The sequence below is a fragment of the Colias croceus genome, chromosome 21, assembly GCF_905220415.1.
Source record: "Colias croceus chromosome 21, ilColCroc2.1".
Classification (NCBI taxonomy): domain Eukaryota; kingdom Metazoa; phylum Arthropoda; class Insecta; order Lepidoptera; family Pieridae; genus Colias; species Colias croceus.
Window position 1 is genome coordinate 8,736,836 of NC_059557.1, and position 15,004 is coordinate 8,751,839.

Here is a 15,004-nt window from a genome sequence, read left to right on the forward strand (position 1 = left end):
ATTTTTTTTTATCCCAGATAATCAATAGAAATGTTTTCATTATTTTGTTATATTTTCATTATTATTTTATTTATTTCAAGCCGCGCTTTTCAAATTGTGTTTTGATTGAAAAAATACAAAACAAAAATATATTTTCAAATATTGCGGTTAGATTTCACATCCTGCATACGAATTTCTTTGCAAATTTATTATGGTATTTCAATTTGAGTTATTTCAATAGTCACCTATTTTATTTGCACTAAATTTTAATTTCAATCTTAATTAAATAATCATTTAGAAAAATTACAAAAAAATCTTTACATATTTAGGATATGGTTAAGGTATAAAAATATACAATTTCAATTAATATATTCGGTAAACGGGAATATTGGAGATGGAATGTTTGTGAAATAGGTACTTCCTAATAATACCATCACCCTTAGACCATCACCCGTGAGTACCATTAAAGAAAATCGTAAATTAAACGTACCTAAGAGTGCAGCTGAGCAGCTCTATATGTCAAGAAAAAGTTTCTGTCAATGTCACAATTTCCTACATGTTTTTGTCCTCAGCGCCAAAAGATATTTTTAAATAAAGTTTTAAAATAACATGTCTAAAAGATTTTTTCCTCAACAATATGGAGAGAGAAAAAAAGCGAAATTAGATGTAACCGTCTCTGATCACAACTTTCCACTAAGTCAAAATGTTAGTTCCAGTAAAGGTAATTTTACAAAATCTTTTAAACTTTGCGGAACAAATTCGCCCTTATAGATGGTAAATTTCTGAAGTATTGACCAATATTTCAGGTAACAATCAAGCTGATAATTGGGGTGACGATAATGATGACGAGATTCTGCTTTTGGCGAGTCAAGCGTGCGAGGAAGCGTACAACGAACAAAATATTACTTCGTTGGCCGATTACAGTTTTTGTATGAAGCCGGCAGTAACAAGTACACAATATGATGCAGTTCCAAGTACTTCTAAAGCACCATTTGCGTTTAAAATACCAACTTCAAGTCCCTTGAGTACTATTTCAACTAAGTTAAAGGATAAATGTGAAAGAATATCATCACCACTCCCCGGAATATCATCTAAAGTAAATAAAGAGCATGTGAATTTAAGTGATGATTATATTGTCAACGATAAGATATTTAAGGGACTAGATTCAGACCAATTTTATAAACAGCTGCTTCAATTGCAAGAGGAAAATGCTAAACTGAAATCAGAGAATGGAAAACTTCTAGAAAAATGTGTTACAAAAGAAGGTAAGAACTAAGAATTGTTTATCAACTAAAAAAAGTTTTTTAGTTTTTAATTATAAGATCAAGATTACATTTACAATGAATATTTTTTGTAAACTTTAGTAAAACAGGTAACTATTTTAAATTTTTATTGTTTTTATTCTATGTATAGAATTGAACTCTACAGTTTATAATAATATATTACTTCAGTATGACTAAACAAAGCATATTTTTCGATTCCAAGGGGAAGCAACAATACTTAGAACACAACTAAAAACTTGTCAAATGGCTGTGGACAACGCTAGGATGGAAAAAGTAAAAATACAGGAAAAGGCCAAAATGGAATGGATGGAAAAGATTGGAGTGGCCAACAATCAAATACATGATTTAAAGAATCAGTTAGATTTTAAGGTAATTTATTGTTATATTCAATTATGATAATTAAAACAAAAGTTTCATCACTACATAGTATAAAACAAAGTCGCTTTCTCTGTCCCTACTGTCCCTTTGTATGCTTAAATCTTTAAAACTATGCAATGGATTTTGATGCGGTTTTTTTAATAGATAGAGTGATTCAAGAGGAAGGTTTTGGTATATAATTTATAAGGTTTTAGAAAATGTGGGTGAAGCCGCGGGCGGTAAGCTAGTTATGTATATAGTGCTAAAAAGTTACTATTGATGCTTATTAAATGGGAACAAGTTATGAATTCAAAGATATTATGTAAAAAGTTGTTTATAGTTTAGTAGGTAATCAAATTGTTAAAATGTATTGACTAGAAATTATATTTTATATTGGCGATGCCAATGCACTGATATTTTTAAGCTATTGCATAGCTTCAATCGCGGGCCTTGAGTGCGGGGATCGAATCGAGAAATTCCGTAACGAAAAAACCTCACACTCATTACTCCGACGGGCTCGGAGGTGTGGCTTGAAGGCATGCTATTCAATAGATTTACCGCGGCAGTCCCCGAGTGCCACACGTCTTTTTTCATGTTTTATTCTTATTTTGAAAACATTCAAAGTTCAAACTTTGTGCAAAGTATATGAATATTTTTTTTCAGAATTTAGAAATTATAAGTATAAAAGAAAAATGTAAGATGCTGGAATCATCTAAAATAAAACTCACCCAAGTAACTGTTGGAACAAATGACATCTCAGCTAGGTAAATTTTCAATTTTTTGTTTGCAAAATACTCACAAAACTTATTTAAACTCATATTTTGTTGGAAAAGAGGAGAGATTATTAAAGTGAAAGATCTTTAGGCACATTGAGAGTAAAATTTCAAGGTCGCGTCATGGCAATACCGACAAGACATGGAGTAAGGCAAGGCGTAAAGGGTTGATTTTGGTATCTTTGAATCTTGCCAAAGAAGTTCCACTTCTGACACGTGTGCACTCACGCATTATTTTAATAAAAATTATTTATTTATTATTTTTAGTCATAAGCAGAACAGTTACATGGAAAGAGATAACAATATGACTCAAGCAAGAAGAGTGAAGACTGCAACAAATAGTGTACAAACTGACAACCAATCACATATTCTGAAATTAAATACAATAATAAAGACAGGTAAATAAATTATATAAAATAGATTTTGTAAGATTTTATCAGCAATTTATTTTCAAACATATTAACTGCGAACATGGTTTTGAAGATTGAATAAAGGAAAATTGCATTCAAAATTTCTTAAAAGTATCAAATAATCATCTTTTAAAATTATTTCAATTACTAAATTAAAACAAAATAAACTAAGAGCAAAAATTATTTGCCAAAGAATGGCTATTTCTCATCACTATCATCACTACATAGTATAAAACAAAGTCGCTTTCTCTGTCCCTCTGTCCCTTTGTATGCTTCAATCTTTAAAACTACGCAACGGATTTTGATGCGGTTTTTTTAATAGATAGAGTGATTCAAGAGGAAGCTTTTAGTATATAATTTATTAGGTTTTAGACAAAGCGGGCGAAGCCGCGGGCGGTAAGCTAGTGGTAAATATTTTAATTCAAATTATATCTCAACCTCTAACATCAACATTGTGTAATTGCCTTTAACATTACATTCATATAATAATCAAATTAAACAAACTATTTACAAATACAAATTTTTTTAATTTATTTCAGAGCCATCTACCCTCAAGAAACTTCTGCCGCTCATAATAGAAACCCACCCAGACCAACCTTCCATACTAGAATACAACGAGAAACTAAAAAAATCGGACACTACTGTGAATAAATGTCGTGTTTTTAACACTTTTTACCGACTACCCTCAACGCCCAGTGTGGGTAGACGGAGAAATAAAATTAGTATAGCGAGTGTGTACGAAGATTTGACGTGTATTGCTGCGGGCGAGAGGAACAAGGATAGATATATTAATGTGAGTTATTTTTATGTCACACTAGTGGTCCGCCCCGGCTTCGCCCGTGGTACATATTTCGCAATAAAAGGTAGCCTATGTCCTTTCTCGGGTATCAAAATATCTCCGTACCAAATTTCATGCAAATTGGTTCAGTAGTTTAGGCGTGATTGAGTAACAGACAGACAGACAGACAGAGTTACTTTCGCATTTATAATATTAGTATGGATGAATAAAAACACAAACTTTTCATGTGTTAAGTGTTGCATGTGAATTGGAGCAAAGCAGCGGGAAAAAGTTAGATTATTTTTATAAAAAAAAACATACCGGCTGAATTGAGAACCTACTCCTTTTTTTGAAGTCGATTAAAATTTCTATCTATTTATAGTTTATTCGTTTTTTTAATAAATTACTTTAAAAAGTCTGACGGAAATGGTATTTTTATGAGAAAAAATACTTGCATAAAAAATGTTTTCGATTTGGAGGCGCCGGGTATCGATCCCGGTACCTCTCGCATGCTAAGCGAGCGCTCTACCATCTGAGCTACGCCCCCGTTGGGAGTCATGTTGAATTTAACAATTTGTTTCATTATTTTTACGTAATACCGTCAATTGCTAGGACAATACAGTGAAAGGTATGATCGTGTTTGTAGGCTTAAAGAAATTAGTAAGTCAATACTTAACAATTTTTTTAAACGAAATTCATATCGTAGTTATCCAATAGATAATTAACTGGATTTTTACTTAATAATATTGGCTGATGAGTTTTTATTTGTTCATTTGTAAAATAATCAGCAAATGCTGCTTTGCCACACACTTGTACAACATATAAAATTATATTTCTTTTTGTATAGTTCTTTCCTGTTTTCTTATTTAATTGATGATAAAAAAATATTGTGCTAAAAAAATTTGGAGGCGCCGGGTATCGATCCCGGTACCTCTCGCATGCTAAGCGAGCGCTCTACCATCTGAGCTACGCCCCCGGTGCTTCACTAGGTCGAATTCACGAATAGCTTTCAATATTTTTACGTAATACCGTCAAATGCAAGGACAGTAAAACTTGTTCAGCATGATACAATTATGTATGTGGACCTTTCACTTGTTTTATAAAACTTTTATAGTGATATTTTTCTTTGTTATCAATCTAAAAGCCTTATGCATTATTCTTAGCTTGGTTTGATCTGAGATAAAAATTGAAATAATCGCATCGTTGTGCCGGTTGGAGTGGGGGGTGTTAGGATTTTTTCGTTACGGAATTTTTACATTCGGTCGCTGCGCTCAAATTCTGAGATAAAAGCTATGCAATAGCTTAAAAACTAACTAATACGCATTTAATAATTAACACAGTGTCACAATCAAGTCTAAAGCAGTCAGCAACATACAATCATACAGTTTAAGCTAATACAAGCGGGTTATGAAAACCTATTTGCTACATTTACGTTAGTTTAAAAAATTAAACACCTAACACTTCCTAATGCATCCATATCTATCGTGAAAACCTAATGAAAATTCGTTCAGCAGTTTATAAATAAAATATTAGTTTTGAACTGATACACGTAACAACTAACAAGTAACTCTGCAGCATATAATGTAGTGATTATATTATGTGAGAGTGAAAGTGACTACTATGCTCTAGTTACATATTATGTCCTTGCCTTTGCCTTAGGCATTTCGACGGTATAAAAAATTAAACTGGACCGTTATTTTAATAATGTTATCAACGGGGGCGTAGCTCAGATGGTAGAGCGCTCGCTTAGCATGCGAGAGGTACCGGGATCGATACCCGGCGCCTCCAGACCTTTATTTTTTTAAATATAAACTAGGGAACAAGAATAAAGTATAGTTGAAAAAAAGGGCTGTGAATTTATAAATGATGAATAGATTTATTTATTTTTTATTTGTACAGTCTATGGGTAAATATATTAGGGTAAGAACTACATGTCACAAAGGTACTATTGACCATAGTTCATGTCATTACATACAATAATTTGTAACCATTTAGATTCTTACCTTTATTAAATTTTGTAAAATATGAATAAATGGAGAATAAGTACATAGTATTTAAGAAATAAAATAAAAGAAAATCCTGGAGGCGCCGGGTATCGATCCCGGTACCTCTCGCATGCTAAGCGAGCGCTCTACCATCTGAGCTACGCCCCCGTTGGGAGTCATGATGAATTTAACCATGGCTTTCATTATTTTTACGTAATACCGTCAATTGCAAGGACAATAAAGTGAAAGGAGAATTTTATTCGGATACAATGTATGTATGTCAGGCATTTATCTTATTCAGGAAATTTTATTAATACAAGTTAATCGCCCCGTCTTTTCGTGTAACTTTGACGAAGTTTCACTTCTGCATTCATCGATTATACATAGTCATAAAATGTACCTAATTTACTAGCTGCTCCGCGCGGTTTCACCCCCGTGGCTCGTACTCCTGTTGGTCGTAGCGTGGTGATATATAGCCTATAACCTTCCTCGATAAATGGGCTATCTAACACCGAAAGAATTTTTCAAATCGGACCAGTACTTCCCGAGATTAGCGCGTTCAAACAAACAAACAAACAAACAAACTCTTCAGTTTATAATATGTATTAGTATAGATTAAATTTCCGCCACTGAATAAAGAAAAACCCGCATAGTTCCCGTTTTTGTGGGATTTCCGAGATAATAATTAGCCTTTATCTTATTCCGGGTCTTCTGTTAACTACGTACCAAATTTCATTGTAATCGGTTAGTTTTTGCGTGAAAGAGTAACAAACATCCATCCATGCTCACAAACTTTCGCATTCATAATATTAGTAGGATACTAAAAAAAAATCAAGGTAATCGTTACAGATTTAAAATTTGTTTATATATGAGTGTTTTCAACGGTTTGTAGAGCCATAAATTTCGAATGATATTATTTATTATGTCGCTGTTGTCACGGATTTCATGAGCTGAGTCAGCGTGTGAACTGATGTTTTTCTTCTGACTTCCGATTCTTTGGTTTCAAAAAAATATTGGAAGGAAACCCACCAGTGAATATTTTTTCATTTTTTTAATTGCCTCTTATAATGAACAAATATAGTACATATAATAAAAGTCCAAAAAGTCTGGAGGCGCCGGGTATCGATCCCGGTACCTCTCGCATGCTAAGCGAGCGCTCTACCATCTGAGCTACGCCCCCCGTTGGTAGCTAAACTAAATTTAACAACAGTTCATATTGAAACAAGGGCGTTTGGTCAGAACTGGTGGCCTTTCACTTAACGAAACAAGTACAAAGTATAACATACACTCACATTAAATATAATGCACTATGTATAAGAATATAGAAATGTGAATTTTACCTCAACTATCTTCCGTGGCTTCGCTCGCGTGCTTAATAGACAATTTTATAGAAATAACATCTTGTACTTACAATTGTAAAAAGGAACATATATCATTCTGTAGCCTCCCATCACCAATGACCAAACATAAAAATTATACTATAAAATCGCTTCTTTGCGACGTGAAAGAAAGACAAATAAATAAACACATTTTTTCAATTATTATATAGCTATTAGTAAAAGTGCAGTGAGTTCCACATTCTATGAAAGCGCGAGCCATCTTTATTCTTAGGCCACATCTTAACAAAATTGAAATAGCTAATTAAAAGAAGTTGTGGCTAAATAATTACAAAAATAAACATTGATGGTGACTAAGACATGACGATTATTATAATTACACTAGCTGCGCTTCGCGGTTTCACCCGCGTGGCTCCGCTCCTGTTGGTCTTAGCGTAATGATATAATTTATAGCCTATAGACTTCCTCGATAAATGGGCTATCTAATACCGAAATAATTTTTCAAATCGGACCAGTAGTTCCTGAGATTAGCGCGTTCAAACAAACAAACAAACTCTTCAGCTCCATAATGTTATAGTAATAGATTTTAGATTACTTTTTCTTTCAGATCCTTAAACAACTCAAAGAGGTATTACAAGAAGTGCATACAGAATTAAGTCTAATAGCTCAGCGCGTGACGACGGCATTTCAACGGGAAATGGACGAGAGGTACATAGATTCGACTGCCAGCCTGAACATGTTTGTAATACGGGATTTGATTAGTGGCAAGTGAGTATAAATAATATATTTTGTGGTTAATTAAGGGTGAGTATAAATAGTCCGAAATAGGATATTTAGAATATTGGATTTATAACTAGGTACGTATGGCTTGGAACGTTTTTTTATAGACTAGCGTAGGTAAGTCAGACTTTCATTGAAAATTCAATTAAGTAAAAGAAGTTCCGAATACCCTTTATATTTACGATCAACAACAAATAACATTAAAACTGTTCATTATTACCTATTCCTCAATTCAAAAATTTACCACATTTATTCTTAAAAACCAAGACAAAACATTCATTTTTATTACAATTAAAAAAACAAGTCTGGAAAAGCAGTGTTTTCAAAAAGATATTATTTGTCCAAAAACAAAATCATTTTTTAAAATATTAAAAAATATTTTATTTCCAGGCCATTATACAAAGAAGAGCAAGCCATACTAGCGCGTCGTTTCACAGCCGTGTCGTATATTCTACTGCGAGACAGCGCTGATATCAGCATACTGAAAGACAGTGTGATACAAGATATGCTGAATGTAATTTGTAAAATATGCAGTATGTTGGATACAGCGGTAAGTTTTCATTTGTGATTTTTGCGGGTAGTATTAGATTTCGGTGAAAAAAACAATTTTTATATGAATTCGTTTGGTTATATGTATGTATGTTCAAAATATATATTTTATATATTTCACGAATAAATTCCTTTAATAAATTATATATTTTTCGGATTTCGTTTTCATCTTTTAGAAAAAAAGGTGCTTCTTTGTTACATTATTGTTATTTATTCTTTCAAATTTCATTAATTTAAATTAATTAACTTTATATTTATAAATTTAAAAAGAAATATTAACTTCCAGTGCACCGGCGTCCTCTACAGCGGCCTACTCATCTCGATCACACAATTCCTATCACAACTAGCTCAGCACTTCCCGGCCTCCCAACAGACAGACATACAAAAACACATGATACTCGCGCGTCCAACGCCGGCGGTGTGCGTTGTGTTAGTTAGTGTTGGTGCGTGTGTTGGTTTGTGTGCTGGATGTGTTGGTGGCAATCTGAGGATGGATTATGATCAAGGCGTGTTATTGTATAAGAAAGGTGATTTTTTTTTTCAATACGTTGCTAAATATGTTCCTTTAAGAAAAGTTTTTTTTCCATACTTTTTCGATTTATAGAGAAAAAAGTATTATTTGCTTATTTTAACGTAGTTCATTACATAAAACAAATGTTTAACGAAATGCTTGAACCTTGACTGTGTCAAACATTTAAAAAGTAATGTTGTTTTACATTGCATTTGCTGTTTGTTTGCTTGTTCTATCTGACCTTTATAACAACTGTACTGATTTTAACACTATTTTCCGGTTAGATAGCTAATTGTTGGTATTAAACGCACATCTTTCAATTAAATGTATCGGTGTCTAAAATCAAATCTACCTCCAGTTTATTAAAGTGAAACTTTTATTACATCGTCTCAAACTTTTTGGTCTGTGTAGCGCATGTCGCGTGACGTACGATAATTATCGTAAGTTTCACTTTTACCGTGGTTTCATAAAACCACACAACATTTTTTATGGAAAAAGTTTAATTATATTATATTATAAATATGTACGATGAGCAATTTTTCTTTCAGACTCATGTCTCCTTCAAGTACTATTAAAGCAAGTAGAGACCGCTCTTAAATGTATGGAAAATCAGAATATGCAAACGGAAGCTGTGACATTATGTAGGAATTTACTTATGTTATATACTAAGTTCGATTCTAGTACAAATGAGGAAACCAGGTATGTTATTTTAAATCAATTAATTAAACTTCTTTTCGATACTGTTAATATCTTATATATAAAATTCTCGTGTCACAATGTTTGTCCTCAATGGACTCCTAAACCACTTAACCGATTATAATAAAATTCGCACACCATGTGCAGTTCGATCCAACTTGAGAGATAGGATAGTTTAAATCTCAAATCGTTTTAGCGAAAGCGGGTGAAGCCGCGGGCGGTAAGCTAGTTATATTTAAAAATTTCGTGTTCTTATAATTGTGCAAGGAAAAATCTAAAAAAATATTGTTTTATATGTGTATTTGTATTTTTAATAAGAATTGGTGACCTTTAATTATTAGAGAAATTATTATCGATTTTTTAAATAATTAATTATATAAAAAAATCCTATTTGTAATAACATACATGGTAGATTTAACATTATGTCAGTTTTTTATGTTAGTCTGTCTCTGTTATTAAAATGAATGGACTATTTCAGATGCGATTGCCAGCTGGTGTTGATGCAAGTTATTGTATATGCGTTGAGGATATGTGCTAATATGTTGAAACAAACAGACAATACAGGTAACACTTTATTACTTTTCTTCAAAAATTGTCCAAACCAAAACTCTGCCTACCGCGTTTATTGGGCAGAGTTTTTATAAATGTAACTTTGAATAAATTGTAATTATTTTGTCATGTGTGTTTCCAATAAACTTTAAACTTTATTGCAACGAGATAAGGATTTAATTTGAGTGAGTGTTGTTATGAGCAATGTTATGAAGTCAAAGCCAAATTTTTGGAAATTGAATAGTGAGTCTAGTTAATAGTATATAGATAACTAGCTTTCGCCCGCGGCTTCGCCTGCTTTGTCTATAACATAATAAATTATATACTAAAACCTTCCTCTTGAATCACTGTATCTATTAAAAAAACCGCATCAAAATCCGTTGCGTAGTTTTAAAGATTATTTTTTTATGATAATGCCATTACAGTGATTTTTTTCAGACTGTTTTTTTTTTAATTTTAAGGCTTTTAAACGCGAATTATTTAGATTTCGAACACTTTTAAGCAACCGGGACCCTGTTTTAAAAATCATACTCGCCTAAAATCAAACAAGGAAATATAAACTTTATTGTAGTTAAAATAAAAACTAAAATTAACTATAAAAAAAAGACGTGTGTCACTCGGGGACTGCCGCGGTAAAGCTATTGCCTTCAAGCCACACCTCCGTCCGTCGGAGTGGAGAGCGTGAGGTTTTTTCGTTACGGAATTTCTCGATTCGGTCCCCGCGCTCAAGGCCCGCGATAGAAGCTATGCAATAGCTTAATAACAGTTTTTTTAATACTTTCAGCGGATATTTATTCCGACCTGCTAAGCACATGCCGCAGTGGTATACAAGTGTTATACCAGTGCATACTGAGGGACGTGGAGTTCGCTTCCCGGCTCGGGTACCACGAGGGGCATTTGGCTGAGCTGTGCGCGATGCGGTTTGGACAGGATGATGTTTATAGTGAGTTAATGGACACAGTAGACTCTATTCTGAAGTATGCAATATTCCACTATGTAGAGATAAATTTTTATGCTTGGAAAACCGCAGTCACACATATGTACCCTCATTTTGCCTTGCCGTATTGCGGTAGAAAAGAAGAAAAAAAAGCTTTTTGTACCAAAAGACATACTTCGAATGGAAAGTCGTTCTTGAATTGAAAATAATGTAACTAACATTGAGACCTTTTTAATTGAAAGTAAATATGAACTAACATTTCTTCTTTAATTGAGACAACAACATCTAGAAATAATAACATCGATTAAGTTTCCCGACTTTCTTGACTTTACTTAAAATATCTATATATTAAACTGAATGGGACTTTAAAATAGAAAAATAGAACATTTTAATATTATGTAAACTGCCAAATTAAATGAAAAAAGAAAGAAAAATTGGTTGTCTGTAAAGTCAGTTTACTGAAGATAGTTGAACGTGACAACATCTTAAGACCGATTGTGCTTCTTTGTCGCTCGTTCCGCGCTCTCGCTTGCACTTCAAGCCTTACGGAACGCCTCAGAGCGAGGTAACGCCGCATGAGTCATGTTTTTTCGTGCGTGCAGCCGGCTCTATCGAATTATAAGACGTTGTCACGTCAAAAAAACATGCGTTTTGTATAGAATTTTTTTTTAATATTTTAATCTTAATATTTTTTCCAGGTACAATGCTAGCTGAAATTTCGAGTACATTCCAGTCGTCGCCGGAAGACGCGACGCCATCTTATACGAAAAAAGCGTGGATTAATAGCTTTAATAGTTTCTCTATTGCTGATTAATATGTTATTTTAATATTTTAATCGGCAATTACAATAAATGTGTTTTTTAATATTTAATTTTTAAAAGAAAAAACTCAGAAATATACCATTAAAAATTACTCAGATTTAGTATGTTTCTTTCGTCATTTGCATGTTCGAATAAGTAGAATTAGTTTCATTTTTTGACGTGACAACGTCTTATAAATTGGTTTGCCGGGTGACACTTCAAGAAACTGCGTTACCCTCCGCTCACGTTATGCGCTCACAATGAGAGCGAGTGAGAGGCACGCGTCCCTTCCACTCGGGCATGGTTAGCCCGCCTAAGAGCGAGAGAGACAGACATAAAAAGTCGTCACGTAAAACTTTCGCCCGTATACCGAATTACCGACTTTACAGGCAACCAATTTTTTTGATAGTTTTGATGCCTTGTAATTGTTGAAAAATAATATTTACCACGCATGTAAACCCATAATAAAAAGTTAGTAAAAATTGTTATCGTTGATTTAAACTCGCATGATCTCATCTGCTAGTTATTTAAAAATTTATACTATTTTTTATTCAATTATTAAAACTTGTGTCATTTTATGTTTTGTTACGATTCCTTGAATTTTAAGTTCATTTTTTCATTAAATTTCAATGAATAATAAGAACAAAATAATTTTAAGAAACATCGCAAGTTAAAACCCATATAAACTTATAAATCCGACTCGCACTTGACCGGATTTATTTTTATCGGCATTTACAAAACACGAACTACTGGTGTATTAATATACAAGTAATTTTTAACACAAACTACTGATGTATTCATACAAATTCTTTAATTATTTTATAATAAATATCTTATTGTAATAAAAATTGTCAATTTTGAAACACAAACATTATATGGTCTGTAGATATAGAGATAAAAAGTGTACAGTACGAATATAAAAAGCCTGATCTTAAATATGTACTTAGTTTTATTGTTGAGAATGTTAACCTTTTTTACGTATGTAAATATGAAATATAATTTATTTTCTCATTTCATTGTTTTATTTACCGCCTTAAATTCTATGACTATAATGAAAAATATCACAACTTTTTAAATTTGATTTTATAAATAACTAGCGGCCCGTCCCGGCTTCGCACGGGCATTAAACATTACATTTAGATTTGTTAATTTTACTAAACGAATTATTATCAAGCGTAAATTCGGCACACGTCCATCACGTAGGTAGCCGACCGCACGAGTAATCAGTAAGCCGCGCGGCAAGTTTATTTCGTGATCTTAACCCCCCTCCCGTACCCCTGCCCGAGTGACGCTTACAACGCATAGCTAGCCGAATACAGTTTATTTTTTAATTTTTTTTTAACTCGTGATATCTTTTGATTGGATTGTCAGAATCGAATAATTCAAAAAGTAATATAAAGATATTGAAGCAGTCTTAAATAATACATCGTTTATTTTGATAAGGGTTAATACCAAGGTACAAATAAAGAGCTTTTTGTAGCGGTGGTATTTTAATTTCTTTTTTTCAATAAAAAAACGCTTATTGTGACATGACTGTAATAGTTAGAGATATGCTGCCGCTGATTTTTTGTAGATAATGGTGTGTTCTAAAAAAATGTAGTATATCATTTTGTTCTATCATCAATAGTTTTCGCAGCGCACGCGATGTAAGGTAGTTTTTTGATATTTTTTTCACACCTTGGATTACGTTATCGTAATTTTAGTAAGGATGCCTATTTTTTTTGAAAATGAAATATAGCCTATGTCACTCAGAAATGATGTAGCTTTCCAACAGTGAAAGAATTTTTCAAATCTGCCAAGTAGTTTCGGAGCCTATTCAATTCATACAAACAAACAAACAAAAAATCAAACCTTTCCTCTTTATAATATTTGTATAGACTAGCTGCGCTTCGCGGTTTCACCCGCTTGGCTCCGCTCCTATTGGTCTTACCAGTTACCGTAATGATATAGCTTAGCCTTCCTCGATAAATGGGCTATCTAACACCGAAAGTATTTTTCAAATTGGACCAGTTCCTGAGATTAGCGCGATCAAACAAAACAAAGTCTTCAGCTTTATAATATTAGTTTAGAATGGTTTAGATTTTCCATTGAAACTTAAATTGTGTGCAACGTCCGTCTGTCTGTCAACACCCTTTTTCTCAGGAACGAGTGGAGGTATCGAGCTGAAATGTAAATCGAATACTGAAGTCTACGGTCCCTTGATGCTGTGAAAAAATAAAACCTATAAGCCAATGCTGCAAATAAACAGCCGTGTTGAAAATTTTCGCAAATTTCGACATTCGCAGAGAAACCAAAACCTACAGGGAACTTCCCATGAACACATCTTGAAATTTGGTACAAAGTAACGTCTTGTAACAGATATAGGAATAATTACGTAAAACATGAATTTTGAATTACATTATGTAAAAAAAAAATAAGCGCAAAATATACAAAAATGAATCGCAAAATGTGTTGGTAAGCGCATAACTCGAGAACGGCCTGAACCGATTTCGATAATTCTTTTTTTATTATATTCCTTGAAGTACGAGGATGGTTCTTATGTAGAGAAAACGTAAACATGTACCACGGGCGAAGCCGGGGCAGATCGCTAGTATGTATTACAACAAAAACTCAGGTCTATAATATTATCTTTACCCTGTAATAAAATCAAACTTCTATAACAACGCAATCAGAAGATATAGCCGTAAATGCTGAAAATTTTGCAAATTTCGACATTCGCAAGGGTATCATAACTCAAAACCTAGGCTACTTCCCGTGATCGTGAACTCGAATCTTGAAATTTGGTAGCACAGAATATAGGACAATTGCAAATTTTTTTTTTTAACATCATAAAAAATTTGATATATATTTTTCTTAGTGCTTAGTGGTGCTTAGTATTGTATACGTAATATATTATTATTAGTGCATTATTTTTCATGAATCGTATAATAATGAAATTGATTACAGCGCCATCTATTAGAAGGAGGCTGTAGTCATTGTTATTTTCGATTCTTCTAGTCACCACTAGATGTCACTGATATAAAATAAATTATATAGGATATTTATGTAGATGGCGCCACTAGATTTAATTATATAAATTTAAATAAAACTTTTTTGCTAAAGCAACATTATATTTAACATAAAAAATGAATAGTGCCCTTTTTTATTTAATTTCACTGATTTTTGCCATCCATATTGTAATGTTTAACTTTTATTCCGTAAATTAAGTAATTATGAAATTGAAAACAGCGCCATCTATTAGAATCTAGCAGTAATTCTTGTGCAATTAGTTCTTACTAGT

General features: G+C 32.8%; 1 protein-coding gene and 5 non-coding genes across 6 annotated transcripts; 2 read left to right on the forward strand and 4 right to left on the reverse strand.

Annotated features, from left to right (window-relative positions):
- The first annotated feature begins 532 nt into the window (after positions 1-532).
- LOC123701466 lies at positions 533-12,089 on the forward strand. The gene is made up of 13 exons (XM_045648956.1): positions 533-700; positions 786-1,244; positions 1,465-1,631; positions 2,283-2,383; positions 2,660-2,790; positions 3,342-3,595; positions 7,510-7,670; positions 8,073-8,232; positions 8,518-8,758; positions 9,291-9,441; positions 9,917-10,002; positions 10,772-10,930; positions 11,623-12,089. The coding sequence occupies exons 1-13, from the start codon at positions 589-591 to the stop codon at positions 11,736-11,738; spliced, it is 2,298 nt and encodes a 765-aa protein (XP_045504912.1). The 5' UTR covers positions 533-588; the 3' UTR covers positions 11,739-12,089.
- Positions 4,055-4,127, reverse strand: Trnaa-agc. Its single transcript has one exon. It is a non-coding gene; the product is annotated as a tRNA-Ala (tRNA).
- Trnaa-agc lies at positions 4,484-4,556 on the reverse strand. The gene has a single exon. It is a non-coding gene; the product is annotated as a tRNA-Ala (tRNA).
- Trnaa-agc lies at positions 5,296-5,368 on the forward strand. The gene has a single exon. It is a non-coding gene; the product is annotated as a tRNA-Ala (tRNA).
- Trnaa-agc lies at positions 5,661-5,733 on the reverse strand. The gene has a single exon. It is a non-coding gene; the product is annotated as a tRNA-Ala (tRNA).
- Trnaa-agc lies at positions 6,673-6,745 on the reverse strand. Its single transcript has one exon. It is a non-coding gene; the product is annotated as a tRNA-Ala (tRNA).
- Positions 12,090-15,004: the final 2,915 nt, after the last annotated feature.